The sequence below is a fragment of the Tetrao urogallus genome, assembly GCF_951394365.1.
Source record: "Tetrao urogallus genome assembly, chromosome: 1".
Classification (NCBI taxonomy): domain Eukaryota; kingdom Metazoa; phylum Chordata; class Aves; order Galliformes; family Phasianidae; genus Tetrao; species Tetrao urogallus.
Window position 1 is genome coordinate 57,852,985 of NC_136813.1, and position 13,251 is coordinate 57,866,235.

The window sequence follows — 13,251 nt, forward strand, 5'->3', positions numbered from 1 at the left end:
AGTTTATAACAGGTGCACCTAGTGGCTATTATGCTCTTCATCTCTGTGTACTGCACCATCACTGCAGCCACAAAGGAGTTTCTAAAACTGTGAGCTCCTAAAGTAATAGTCACAAATATTGAGTGTTTATTATTTATTTGGCATTTTAGCTTCAGTCCAATCTAATGATAACTGCTCTTTTAGGAGAGCCTCTCACTGCGTGAGAACGCAGTGGCCAGCATCTAGCTAACACTGCTATCCCATGGGATGGGGAGAAAATGGAAGGCAAAAAGACGCAACAATTGAGTTAATAATGGTTTGATAGGGAAAGCAAAAGCTGTGTGTGCAAGCAAAGCAAAAACAAAAACGAAAAAAAAGTCCATTCACTACTTTTCAGCAGGGAGACATTCAGCCACTTCCTGGAAAGCAGGGCTTTGGTATGCTCAGTGCTTGCTTCAGAAGACAAAATACCATCAGCACAAATATACCCTCCTCCCTTCCCTAACCTTTTCTTGCTGGGGATGACACCACATTGGTATAGAATATCCCTTTGGTCAGTTTTGGGTCTGTTCTCCAGGCAGTGGCAGCTCCCACCCACTTGCCCATCCCCAGGCTACTGGCTTCCTGGAGAGGAGAGAGATTGTAAGGAAAGCCTTGATGCTCCGCATCCCTTGTTCATTATTCACAGAAACATTGGGGTGTTACTAACACCATTTAACTCAAAATGCAAAGCACAGAAGCGTATCAGGTACTGTGAAGAAAGTTCACTTCATTCCAGCCAGCCCCAGTACAGGGAGTAGTTTTGATTGGCTCTTAATACGATAACTGGTTATCCTCATTGTCTTTATGCGAAGTGCAAATTTTTCCTGTCTCAGTTCTCCAAGAAACTATAATGTGTTGTGTTTTCATGCCTTTCAGTGCTAAGTATATGTAGTTGGGTATTGTCTGTAGTGGGATTCAGCTCTTGATTATGAGTAAAAATTACGATCGTAACTGGCTGGTAATTTAGATGTGGTTTCCTACTGTTAAGATTTGAATTACTGGACTTAATGTAATCTTAATGTAGTTAAACAGTGGTCTATTCAAGTCTGGATTATAACACATAGTACGGCAGTTGCATCTTTCCAAGTCAGGTGGCAAAGTGAAAACCACTTGTCTGGAGCAGTTATTCCACTAGAGTTTTAAAGACCCTGTGACTTTCCAAAGTATCTCGGAGAGCATCCAGAGTAGTGATACTCTTTTTCTACAGTGGATTTTCAAATGTGCCTAAGAGAGTCAGATATGAAAAATTTTGTGGTATTTTTTCTCTTAACCACTGGTGTCTTTGTCATCTCCAATATTTAGGTCGTTGCAGGATCTTATAAATGGAAACTCATTTTGACTATTGGCATAACACACCAGTTCATAGGGTAATTCAGTGATCAGCATGGCAATCTGCAAAATTTCTTCAAACAATGATCTTCATCACTCATAGATTGTATGTAGGGTTAAAAAGTTTGACATAACTGTACAGTAGTCAGGAAATATGACCACCTTCAGTCATGGTCTCACTTTTGTCATCTTTTCATATAGAGTCGTACTTTTCCAAAACGTGATTTTCACACTTCTACTTTTTTAGCAGCAATTTCTATAAATACTTCGTGCTTACTCAAAGTTAGAGTGTGAACAAAAGGTGATCATTTAAACATCAGAAATTGTTCCATATGTTATAGACATCCCTATTTATCAGAATGTCTTCATTAAAATAGATAATTTTATTAACCAATTTTAACGGTGAATTCTTTTTGTCATATATGGACAACATGACTGTACCACAATTTCATTTATTTTAGTGAAAATCTTTTCTTTTTTTCCTTATTTTGGTTAAGAATCTGCTCTGGTTAAGAATGCTGTTCTTTGTCTTTATAGCCAAATGTTCATCACTGCATCATTCCATTTCACTGTTTTTTAGGGTTATGAAGATTGGCTTCGACATAAAGCTGACAATGCAATGAACCAATGCCCTGTTCATTTCATTCAACATGGTAAACTGGTTAGAAAGCAAAGCCGAAAATTAAGAGTAAGTAGCTATGACTTAATAGACTTTAGGAGTCAGGTTTACTGTGCACTTTTTGTAAAAAGAATTACACAGAAATGTAGTGTAGAAAATGTATTTATTACATTTCATGATAAGCTTCATGAAGTGGACCTTAAATAAATTAATTCTTAATCGTGTGCCTCTGAATTTAGTATTGTAACAAGCTAGACATGTTTCTGCTTTATCTATGCACTGTTAAGGCTTCTCTCATAACTATTGCTTTTGTTTTCCATTTTTTAACTTGAAATGTTTCACTCATTATTTGTCTTCTGTCTTTTCTGCATTTGCAGTTCTCTGTGGGTATGCACATTAATAACTTACTTAAGCCCAATTATAACAATCACTCCTATCAATTTGCCCTATTTCTTATTGAGAAAAAACACATTCAGAATACCTTCTTCATTTCCCATCAAATCACAGCCTCTTTATTGGGCTTCTGAATGCTTCTACATTCTTTTCCTGATAATTTGAGGGTAATTTTCATAAAATCTCTCTCTCTCTCTCTTTTTTCTTTCTTTTTTTTCTTTTTTTTTTTTTTCTTGTGAGCAGATAAAGTTGACATTGTTACGATCTTTAAAATTTAGCAGATCTGATAGATGCTTGTTTGGAATCCCCATGTTTCTAATACCTTTGTTAGGAATATCTTTTTCTGCTCAGCTTCATTTGGGCATAAATAGATCTACAGGGTTCACTGCTTTCCTGCTGTGACCATTCATTTGAATATGGTAGCTTCTGCCTACAGCTTCCAGATAATAAAATAAATAAATAAAACTAAGGCATGATATGGTGCTCAGTATTCCATGTACCTTAACCTTCTATATGAAGTGAGTGATGTAGCACAGAACTGGAATTTGTATTTCAATAATGAATCCATTGCATATATTTTCTCAACTCCTCCCCGGTTCTTTGCCTTTCAGAATCTATTTCAAGGAAACTAAAGGGTAGGAGAGACAGATGTAGGGAATACTTGTGTGGAGGGGGTATCTGTTTGTGGGTGACAGAGTAAAATTCTCAGACCCGTATTATGCAAGAAAATAGACTAGATCACATAAAGGCAGATCCTTCTGCCCCTAAAAGCCTGTGGACATTTCATTAAGGGAAGGAAAAAGAATTGCTAAAAGATGAGATTTCTTTGTAACTGACACATTGGCAGATATCATCACAAGAGCACTCTGTCAGTATTTTGTTTACTGGTTTTTTTCTTGACTCTGCCCTTTTTCTACTGCAAACTGTTTAGGTTTTTAATTTATTTTTGGATAGGTTGTTTTATTATAGTTTGCTCCTGGCTTGAAGATTGATTTGTACGCCATAGCTCACGGAGACAATCTTGCTAGATAAGTTAGTAAATAAGGACCACTCAACGCTATGAACTGTGAAAATCAGAATGTAGAGAACTTGTTTGTCTTTGAGCTGTATCTGAAAATTCACTTTCTGATATGTAAATATTTTTAGTGGCAACCTGAAAAACTCCAGGTACAGTTTTTTCTCCTGCATGTTCTTACTGTGACACTTGACTGCCAAGATGGCTTTGATCGCTAAACCAGCCTCCTGGCTTTCTCTCTATCTAGATTAAAAGTTCTGAACAGTTTGGGATTCTTTCTTCGGTAGCATCTGCAGAGATGATTAAATTTGCCATAATGTCACTGTGTTTTAGTTAGATAGACAGTTAAATTAATGCTTTCAGTGTTAAAGAGGGCTAGTAAAACCAATCTAATTACCCAATCTTCTTAAAATTGCCTCTTATAGTAGTAGGATTCTCTGTTTGTGCACAGTTTATTCCCTTTAGTATAGTTTATGCCCTAACAGTGTTTTGTGTGCTTTTGATAAAGTTCTTATTTTGAGTGTTTTATTATAGTTCACCACATCGCTGTCTTTTACAAATAATGATTTTGTGGCAGATTGGCAAATTCTCTCAGAGACACTTATGAGATTATGACAATTTCAGCAGCAGTGTGGTCAGACAAACTCCACTGCTCTTCACAATGAAGGCTCCATGTTGTTCAGACTGGCTCCAGCCAAGGTGTTCACTGCCTCTAGTTCCAAACCTACCACTTCACTGTCTTACTGTGTACCTTCACTTGCCTGAGTAAAATGAAATATAAAAAATCATGTAGTAAGAAGGAAGTACATTAGAAAATTAATCCTTTCCTAAATTTGAACATCCCAAGACTTGGTGGTAAATTTTTTTCCCTAGACATGAAGTATCCAATTGTCCTTACATATTTTGTAAGGTCTTTAATTAAAGCTTTATGCTTACCTACAAGTTAAATGTTTTAGCATCATTCTTTAGTAGTTCTTCAGTACATTTTAATAAACCATATCAGTGCTATCACAATTTCATTTTTACCTCCTTATACCAGACATTTTTGTTTAACTAGAATTAGCCAACTCCTGGCAGATTGTTAGGGATATTAGAATTCAGCTTGATAACTATATCATGAGAACAAAGATTAAGCTGAATCTTATGATAACGGCTTATGACAGAAAGATATCCCTAGTAGATGTCTGATAATTTTTTTAAATTGAAACTGATATTCTTAAAACATACATTGTATCTTTAGCTTTTGTTCATTTATTAAATTTTTCCTCCGTAAAATATGAGTTCCAACAGTTTATAAAAGGCTCTCAGAGGGATGCTTTACAGTAATCTCTTGAATTGGTAGTTGATTGGATGTTCAGTTGCACTGTTTAACAGACTGTAAGATGCTTTCTTATGTTTGCATTAATGATGATTAATTTTTTCACCTTTAAACGTGGATAAAGAGTAGGGTGGACTTCTAATGACAAATCCTACTGAAAATATGTCTTTGTGTTCATTGGCAGACTTGGAATTCTTAGGTTTCTTTCAACTGTCTCTAATTACAGTATTCTGAGATGTTTATCCCCAAGAGCAAAAGAAAGCAGTCCACATCTCCAGCTGTTTTTGAAATAATATTTTGTTGTAATTATTTTTGAAGCAAGAGTATATCTTCCATCACTCAAATAATGTCACAAAGCTTAATAATTCAGTATTTGCACAATGGTTGAAATCCTGAAAGGTAGCATGCAGTAAACCTGATTCATTCCACAAAGTGTAATTCTCAGATATAGTTCTGTAGTTACATGCTCCTGTGGTAACATCCTGGTCTGAATAAAATTTATGAATTTTCAAGATATTTGAATGAACCTAAGTTTTTGAGCTGCCATGTGATACTTTTTTTTTTTTTTCCCTCTAGGTTGGTGATATTGTGATGGTAAAAGAAGATGAAACATTCCCATGTGACTTAATATTTCTGTCAAGTAGTAGAGGAGATGGAACATGTTTTGTTACAACAGCTAGTTTGGATGGTGAATCCAGTCATAAAGTAATAAAATGTTCTACATTTTCTTTTTAAGGCAAAATTTGCTTTCAGGTTCGGTATTGTTTTTTTTTTACAGAGAAAAAAATATAGTCATGCATATATTTGTGAACAGATGCAATGAATACACTGACATGTATGAGTTTCTGACAGTTCTTTTTTCTTGATTAATTTATGAAAATATTCAAAATTTTTTTTTTTTTTGCTGTGTATAGTATAGTCTGTGTATAGTATAGGCATGTAGATTACAAAGATGATTCCCAAACATTTTTGTACTTAAATGCTTTCATGTTAACCTGATTTATGAGTACATTGCAAGGTACCTGCAAATAATGTATGTAAATAATGTATCCACTAAGGAACGTTTAAAAGTGCTTCTTATTTGAAATATTAGTTGCCATGTAAAAGCTAGTATGTCTTTTTCACAATGAACCAGAGTTTATCTACAGATAAATGCCTTATATCTCTGTCCTTATTTTTTCAATGTATATACATCTTTTTATTCATTCCAGACTCACTATGCTGTTCAAGATACAAAGGCATTTCACAGTGAACAAGAAATTGATGCACTACATGCTACCATTGAATGTGAACAACCTCAGCCTGACCTTTATAAGTAAGAAAACAATTCTTATCTCTTTGATTTAACATATTCTACCAGTATATCATCATTAAAGTCTCCTGACTGCATCTGCATGGTTAGAGTAGGCCCCAAAATGAGTCTGGAGTCAGTTTAGTCTTCCATCCTTGCTCCTTTTCTGCAGGTAGGTCAGAGGTCTCCTCTAGGGCAAGGGTCTCCAAAGTGGACTGCCCACAACTCAGGGGACGTGCAGGACTATTCACTGAGGTGTGTGGAGGAAATGTTGAAACTTCTACTTGGATTCATTTTTTTAACCTAAAAAAAAATATGTTTTACTAATATTTAATGTACATACTGATATTGGCATCCTCGTGCTGTCTGTATGTCAGAAGGTTCACAGTTTGAGAAGTATCTCTGGGAAAGTGTGGGTATTCTGCAGTGTGGAGAGGTTGACACTTGACACCCTGATTCGTTTGTTCATTTTCAGTGTATTGTGAAGTATGGCAGTTTGTTTGTACCTGGTTATAGAGAACTATGAGTTATATTACCTAGTTCTAACTGAATTAACCTCACAAAATAAGCAAGCGACTCACAAAGATTCCTACAAAGAAACTGCAGATTAATAATCCGAGCACAAGCAAACAACAAAAAAATGGCAGAGCAAACATTTCTCGTGCTCCTGCTGTGACCTCTTAATAAGTAGTTGGCCAAAAAACATTTAAAGTTTTCAGGAAGATTATATGAAGATGGACTTACATCTGCTGTTGTTAACAATGAACCTGCAGTATGTTATGCTCATGTTGCATCTTTGCAGACTCCTTGTAGATCCGCTCTTAGTTGTAGGACTGTGTCCAATCCATTGTTGATTAGCTATTTTTGTATTTAAGAACAAATGTGTTTAATTCACTTCAAGGATACATGAAAAACATGTGAGTGATCACAAAGCGTTAAACAAAATTTTCTCAAATAATCTGTTATACTCCTTAAAAATTTTAAAAGTGAGAGAATTTGCCTTGTTTGTTGTATATGTGTGTGGCATATACATATCTGTACATAAAGAGAATTACATGTCCTTGTACATTAAGAAAATAGAAATGTTGAGACATACACATAGGAATACACTAACTGCTGTTAGCAATAACACTGCTATTAAGCTACTTGTGTATTTCCCTTGCAGATTTGTTGGTCGAATAAATGTTTACCATGATAGAAATGAGCCTATAGCAAGGTAAGGAAAATCCAGCATTTCTATACACTTAATAGTTGTTAGGGCTGAGGATGTATCAATAATTAAATTCCATTTGTTTCACCAACACTGGGCTGTCTTTTCTTGTTGATGAAATATTTTTCTCTTAGAAGTTTATAGTCTGTAATTTTGTACATCATAAATATTTCATGTTTTAACTTGAGTTTTTATTTGATCTATATTTACTTTGTAAATGATGTTGATAATTATTTTGGCAGAGCTTTGATAAGGCTGCTCCATCAGCATGGGGTGTCTGCAGTATACCAAACAGAGTGCACAGAATTGTGTGTATTCCTGTCATTCTTCTTCTTCCTTCTTCTTGGAGATTGCACGTGCTAATATCATGTTTAGTGTTACTGAGGAAAGGATTTGTATATTTATCTGAACTGTCTGCAGTGTTGTGAGTGATCAAGAATGCAACATCTAAGGAAATGATTTTATATGAGGTGTAGGAAATGATCTGTTTTCTTGGGTCTACACCTAGGAGGATCTGCCTCCTGTGCAAATAAGTTTCTTTCTGAAGTGGGTGACGTGCATTCTATACATGGAGCAGTCTGTAGCCCAGACCATTCCAACAGAGAAGAAAAACAAAGCAGTACAAAAGTGTCATGAGTCTTCGTGTCTCTTCTGCTTAGGAACTTCTCTGTGCAAGCAAGGAAAAGACTTTGCATACCTGATTTTGATAAGGTGTGTGCCACAAAGAGACAAATTAATAACAGGAAGTCTTCTCATTTATTACATCCAAGGTTCAGCACGTGAGAATTTACTCCATTCTGGCAAAGTGCCTTCTTAAGCTCATGTGTCTGTAGATTGGTAATTTTCTATCAGTAAACAAAGAGGGAAGAAAGCCTGGTTGCTGAGCCTGTTAATGTCAAAGATCTCTGAAGAAACACATGTATGCCTGCACTGTGAAATAGTGAAAATCTGCCACCATCCAGGGCACTTCACACCTCTCTTGGCTGTTTGGGGCTGAATTCTTGCTAGGGATCCCTCAAATCAGAGGGCCAGGCAGAGCACTGTCCTCACGAACTGTCCTAGTTATGGCTTCCCTCTCCCAGGTAGTGGGCATCCTTACCCTCCCCGGGATCCTCCTGTCCTTTCCATGTCTAGTGATGCGTTACTGGAAAGCAGATTACTATGGTCTGCTGTGAAAACTTTCTTCCTTCCGTCAAGATTCTTAGTCAGGTGGGAAGGAAAAGGAAAATATGTAGAAAATACAATTCCAAAGAGCACTCTCTTTTTAAATCAAAACAGCAATAGCCTGTGTCTAAGAGTGTGAACATGAAGATTTGTGGCTTTAAGGCATGTGTTCCTGGAACAGCACTATTACTACTGGGATTGTTTTACTGTTCTATACAATGTTCTATAGCCCAACTCATTCATTTAACATCACACTGCTGGTTTTGATGGAACCAGTTGCATGTTCTACATCAGCGAGTAGCCCTGGAGTTTTTGTTTGTTTCTTTAGAGTTCCTTTATTTGGTTTTTTTTGTAGTTATCTTTTTTCTTTTCTTTTTTTTTGTACCACAAGAACACTTTGAATAACATCCAAAAATAGTGAGGTTACTTGTTGGGTGGTTTTTTGTTGTTGTTTGTTATTTTATCCCCCATGGCTATATAAATAGAGCCTGGCAGTAGTTTAAAATGTCATCCATGCAATTCTGCATGCTGTCTGTCAATAACATAGCCCTTGGTTTCATAGTCTTATAGTGGTTTGTGTTACATATGCTCCAAACATCTTTAAACAGCATGGGAAGAAGTAGGTAATTCCACCTGCTTCTCATTAAATTATTTTACCTATATTAATCTTTATGCTTTGAAAAGTATGTAGTACATTTAAAGCAGTACCTTGTATAGCATTTATAATTGGAATACAGTGACAAAATTGTCTTTAACAAGTAATTCTAACATGCAGGAAACTCAACAAACCTAAAAAAAGAGTTGGTGTTGTTAAAAATAATCACCTTACAATTATGATAATTAATATTATTTAGATATCTTCAGATGTGGTTTTTAGATGCACTGACTTTCAATATGAAAGAAATGAAGAAACACTGTTTTCTCTACGTGTTTCAAAATTAGATTGCCTATGCTAGCTTTGGATTGTGAGGTGATGTCTTTAATTTTAGGCATCTCTATATTTTTTAATCTTCACTTAAAATAGTTAAATACCTTTAATTAATGAATTAATTCACTGAGTAGAACTACCTTCCTCTCTTCGGTGGCTTCCATTAAAGCCTGTTCTCTCTTTCTAAATACTTATATTTCGGAATGTTTCTCTTTTGCAGGCCATTAGGATCCGAAAATCTGCTCCTTAGAGGAGCCACTTTAAAGAATACAGAAAAAATCTTTGGTAAATATTTGTATTAATTATTTCAGAGGATGCTGAAGTAATAAGCAAACATCAAATAGGGTTGCAGTTGTGGAGTTACTACTGTGTGTATGAATTCTATTTAAGCACTTGATTTACAACTTTTTAGTAAGATTTACTGTTGCTGTAATTGCAGTAAAAGAAGTATTAATGACATATAATGATTGTAGAGATTTTTGGGAGGAGTTTAATTTTCAAGGATGAGTGAAGATGGCACACATTCTTCATGTGAATATAGGGCTTCTGAACAGAGACTGTGGGTTAATATTGTTGCCCAATGAAGTCAATGACTCCCTTCTGGTATTAAAAGGGACAAGGGTCCAAATCATCCACTACTGTATACGATTTCCACGCTCTGAAAAAGAAGGTTGTAAATAACAATGTATTACTTAGCCTAAAATATGAAAATCTGACAGCTGGCAAAAAGGATGAAAAGTATGTGTTGACTTGGACTTGCCTTCTTTGCTTTTAGTTGGTATCTGAAACTGATGAACTAATATAATTAGATTGTAGTGTTTCTTTAAACTTCAGGGCATGATTTTAAGATCTCAGTCAACTTGAGTATCAGGCAGAGATGTGTGAGTGGTTGTTTCTGATCTGTGTAAAACACATGCAGTTGTTTGCCATTAATGATCCATATTGAAAACTGCATTATTTTATCGTTGCGCTGATTTACTCTGCACTTCACATCCATTTTCTTGTTTATATTTACTTCTAGTTATTGTATTTAATATTCTGAGAGTTAGTCACTCAAAATGCAATTTTAAGAGGAATTCAGCAATATCAGAAGATCCCTCTTCATAAATTATTAGCATTTTCTGAAGAAAAGTAAATCAGTAGCCTTCTGTTCTTCTTGGATTTATTCTGTAGTTTAGCCCTCGTTGGATTGTCTTGCACAATGTATTCCTTATGTTTTAAAATTGAAGCCTAGAAAACCCCACCAGCCATAAAAATGCAAGGAACTGGGAACTGTGATTTTAGAGTGAGATGTAAATGCTTCTTAAAATTTTCCCTAAAATATTAAGGCAACTTTCAGTTGTGGGTATCATCTCGATCTGTATCCTTTTTCTTCAGACTACAGAAGCTATATAGAAGGGGGTGTAATAGTTGGTGGGATCTAATAGTCTAGAGAATTGTGTTCTTATTCAAGTAAGTTGCTGTACTGTGTAATCTTTAGTAAAACAGGTTGTCTAATTTCAGGTGTTGCTATCTACACTGGCATGGAAACAAAAATGGCATTAAATTACCAGTCAAAATCACAGAAACGATCTGCTGTAGAAAAGTAATATTTCAAACTTTTATTTTGGGGTGGAAAACTGCATGTTTGAATGATGTATAAAAGGGAGTATTTTCATTTAACTAAAAGTATGTGATTTATTAATTTTAAACAATGGAAGAAGTAAAGGAACTTAAAATTTGCATTATTTCTTCATTTTTGAATTATGAAATGAGTCTTGTAACCTCAGATAGATGAGGTTCTCAGTACTAAGCAATTACTATATATTAGAAAGAAACCATCATAATGCTGTGCTTACATTTTTGAGATAAAGTATGCTTTGCTGTTCCAGCAGACTTTTCTTTCATTGGTTAGAATTTACCTACTGACTTTTTTCCAAGATTATGTGCTTCAATATCCTAACGCTGTTTAACCATATAATTAAATTGAATTTAATAGAATTAATTCCTTGAGTATGGACCAAACGTAGTAATGCAAAGTTAATTTGTGACAGGTCTTCCATGTTTAATCTAAAATTGTATGTTCCATATAGACATACATAGGGGGAAGTTATTTAACATCATAGCAAATGTTAGGCTGAAACACAAGTAGAATATTTTTAAATGAACTCTGTAGTTTGTATACTAGTGGAATTTTTATTTATTTTTAATTTTTTTATTATTATTTTTTAGATCAATGAATGTATTCCTTATTGTATACCTCTGTATTCTCATCAGTAAAGCGCTAATAAATACTGTCCTGAAGTATGTCTGGCAGAGCGAACCGTTTCGTGATGAGCCATGGTATAATCAGAAAACAGAGCCAGAAAGGAAGAGAAATCAGGTATGGAAATAAATTAAAATACCGAAAAAAAGTTTTATTAAGCTCTAAACTTGTGAGACTCCTACTGAAAAGTATATACAGCCTATGCGTTGACTGAGAATGGTGGTAGTATATTTGTGCAAAGCCTGTATGTGGTGGGTTTTGTTTGAACTTTAACTGGAGATTCATCAAGGATATGAAAGTTCTTTTTTAGTATAAAAATCCACATACAGATGTCCTGGAGTTTCCTGCCACTGAGTTTCTAAAGAAAAGAGCTGAACTCTTAAAGAGAAACGTAGGACAGAAAGGAATCACCCACCTACTGGCAATCACGTAACCGGTGGCTGTTCAAAGCAATCTGCTGTAGGAATTGCTGTACAAGTACCTCTCAGAAGCTTAGTTTCATATAGTCTTGTAACTCTCTCATGAGTGTTAGAGACCAACAGAGTTGCCAGTGTCCAGCATTTTTACGAGAGCAAGGACACTGTCAATCAAGAATACTTTATAGTGAGCTCAGCCCCACATTACAGAAGGCAGAATATTATTTTAGTAAATCTTCCCGATGGGGGGAAAAATTCCTCTTCACACTAAATGATGCTGCTGCTGCCTGAAGGCTATGAAATCTGCTAATTCTCAGATGACTTGTGTGATTTTATGTTATTCTTCTGCTAATTTGGGAATATACGTTTTTACTGTTTTCCTTGTTCACATGATGTTGTTTCTATTCATATGCAGTCACTCTCATTAGTTGATCTAGAATTTTGCAGCAATAATGTGTAAATGTATTCTCCATCTATATATCTTTAAAGAAAAATACAAGTGAAAACTTAAAAAAAAAAACTTCATGCAAAAATTACTATGATGTAAATCATGAAAGTATACATTGTTTGTCAAAATATGAGATGTGGTGCTCAGGGACATGATTTAGCAGAGGGTTGTTAAGAGTTAGGGTAGTAGGGTTAGGTTGTGGTTGGTCTCAATGATCTTTAAGGTCTTTTCCAACTTGAGTGATTCTATGATTCTATGTGAGTGGAGTTGCTTAATGTTGAAAGCTAAAAACAGACTTGCAAATGCAAGTAGCTGACTTTCAGTATTTGATGGTACATGAAGAATTATTACTTTTATCTTGCTTCTTTGGCAGTTTCTTCAAGCATTTACAGACTTCCTTGCATTCATGGTTCTCTTCAACTACATTATTCCTGTATCCATGTATGTCACTGTGGAAATGCAGAAATTTCTTGGTTCTTATTTCCTCACGTGGGATGAGGAAATGTTTGATGAAGACACAGGAGAAGGACCACTGGTGAATACTTCCGACCTCAATGAAGAGTTGGGACAGGTAAATTTCACTGAATGGAAAAATTTTCAACTATTTCCACCATAAAAATATATTTTATTCATGTATATTAATTTTTATTTAAAATTTAATTTTCATTATATTTTGTGCAGCTTTAAACTGCATTTTCCTTAGTGTTGATTAATTTAGAAATTGTATTTGATTTCTTCAGATTTTCACAGTAAAAAATTCTGATTTCTCAGCTAAGTCAGTGCAAATGATCACAGTTTCTGAAAATACCTGTGAGCTACTATGCTGAGTATTGAAACATAAACAACACTTACAT

The 13,251-nt window shown here is 35.0% G+C and overlaps 1 protein-coding gene across 2 annotated transcripts in view; it reads left to right on the forward strand.

Moving 5' to 3' along the window:
- ATP11A (ATPase phospholipid transporting 11A) overlaps positions 1–13,251 on the forward strand; it is a gene marked incomplete at both ends in the record, with an annotated part of 117,595 nt that overhangs the window by 72,191 nt on the left and 32,153 nt on the right. For both annotated transcript variants that reach the window (XM_079543824.1, XM_079543825.1), the window contains 8 exons: positions 1,931–2,038; positions 5,272–5,400; positions 5,907–6,010; positions 7,152–7,202; positions 9,509–9,573; positions 10,792–10,873; positions 11,500–11,650; positions 12,771–12,968. In XM_079543824.1, coding sequence (XP_079399950.1) covers positions 1,931–2,038; positions 5,272–5,400; positions 5,907–6,010; positions 7,152–7,202; positions 9,509–9,573; positions 10,792–10,873; positions 11,500–11,650; positions 12,771–12,968 — 888 coding nt within the window. The remainder of the gene's footprint in view (positions 1–1,930; positions 2,039–5,271; positions 5,401–5,906; positions 6,011–7,151; positions 7,203–9,508; positions 9,574–10,791; positions 10,874–11,499; positions 11,651–12,770; positions 12,969–13,251) is intronic.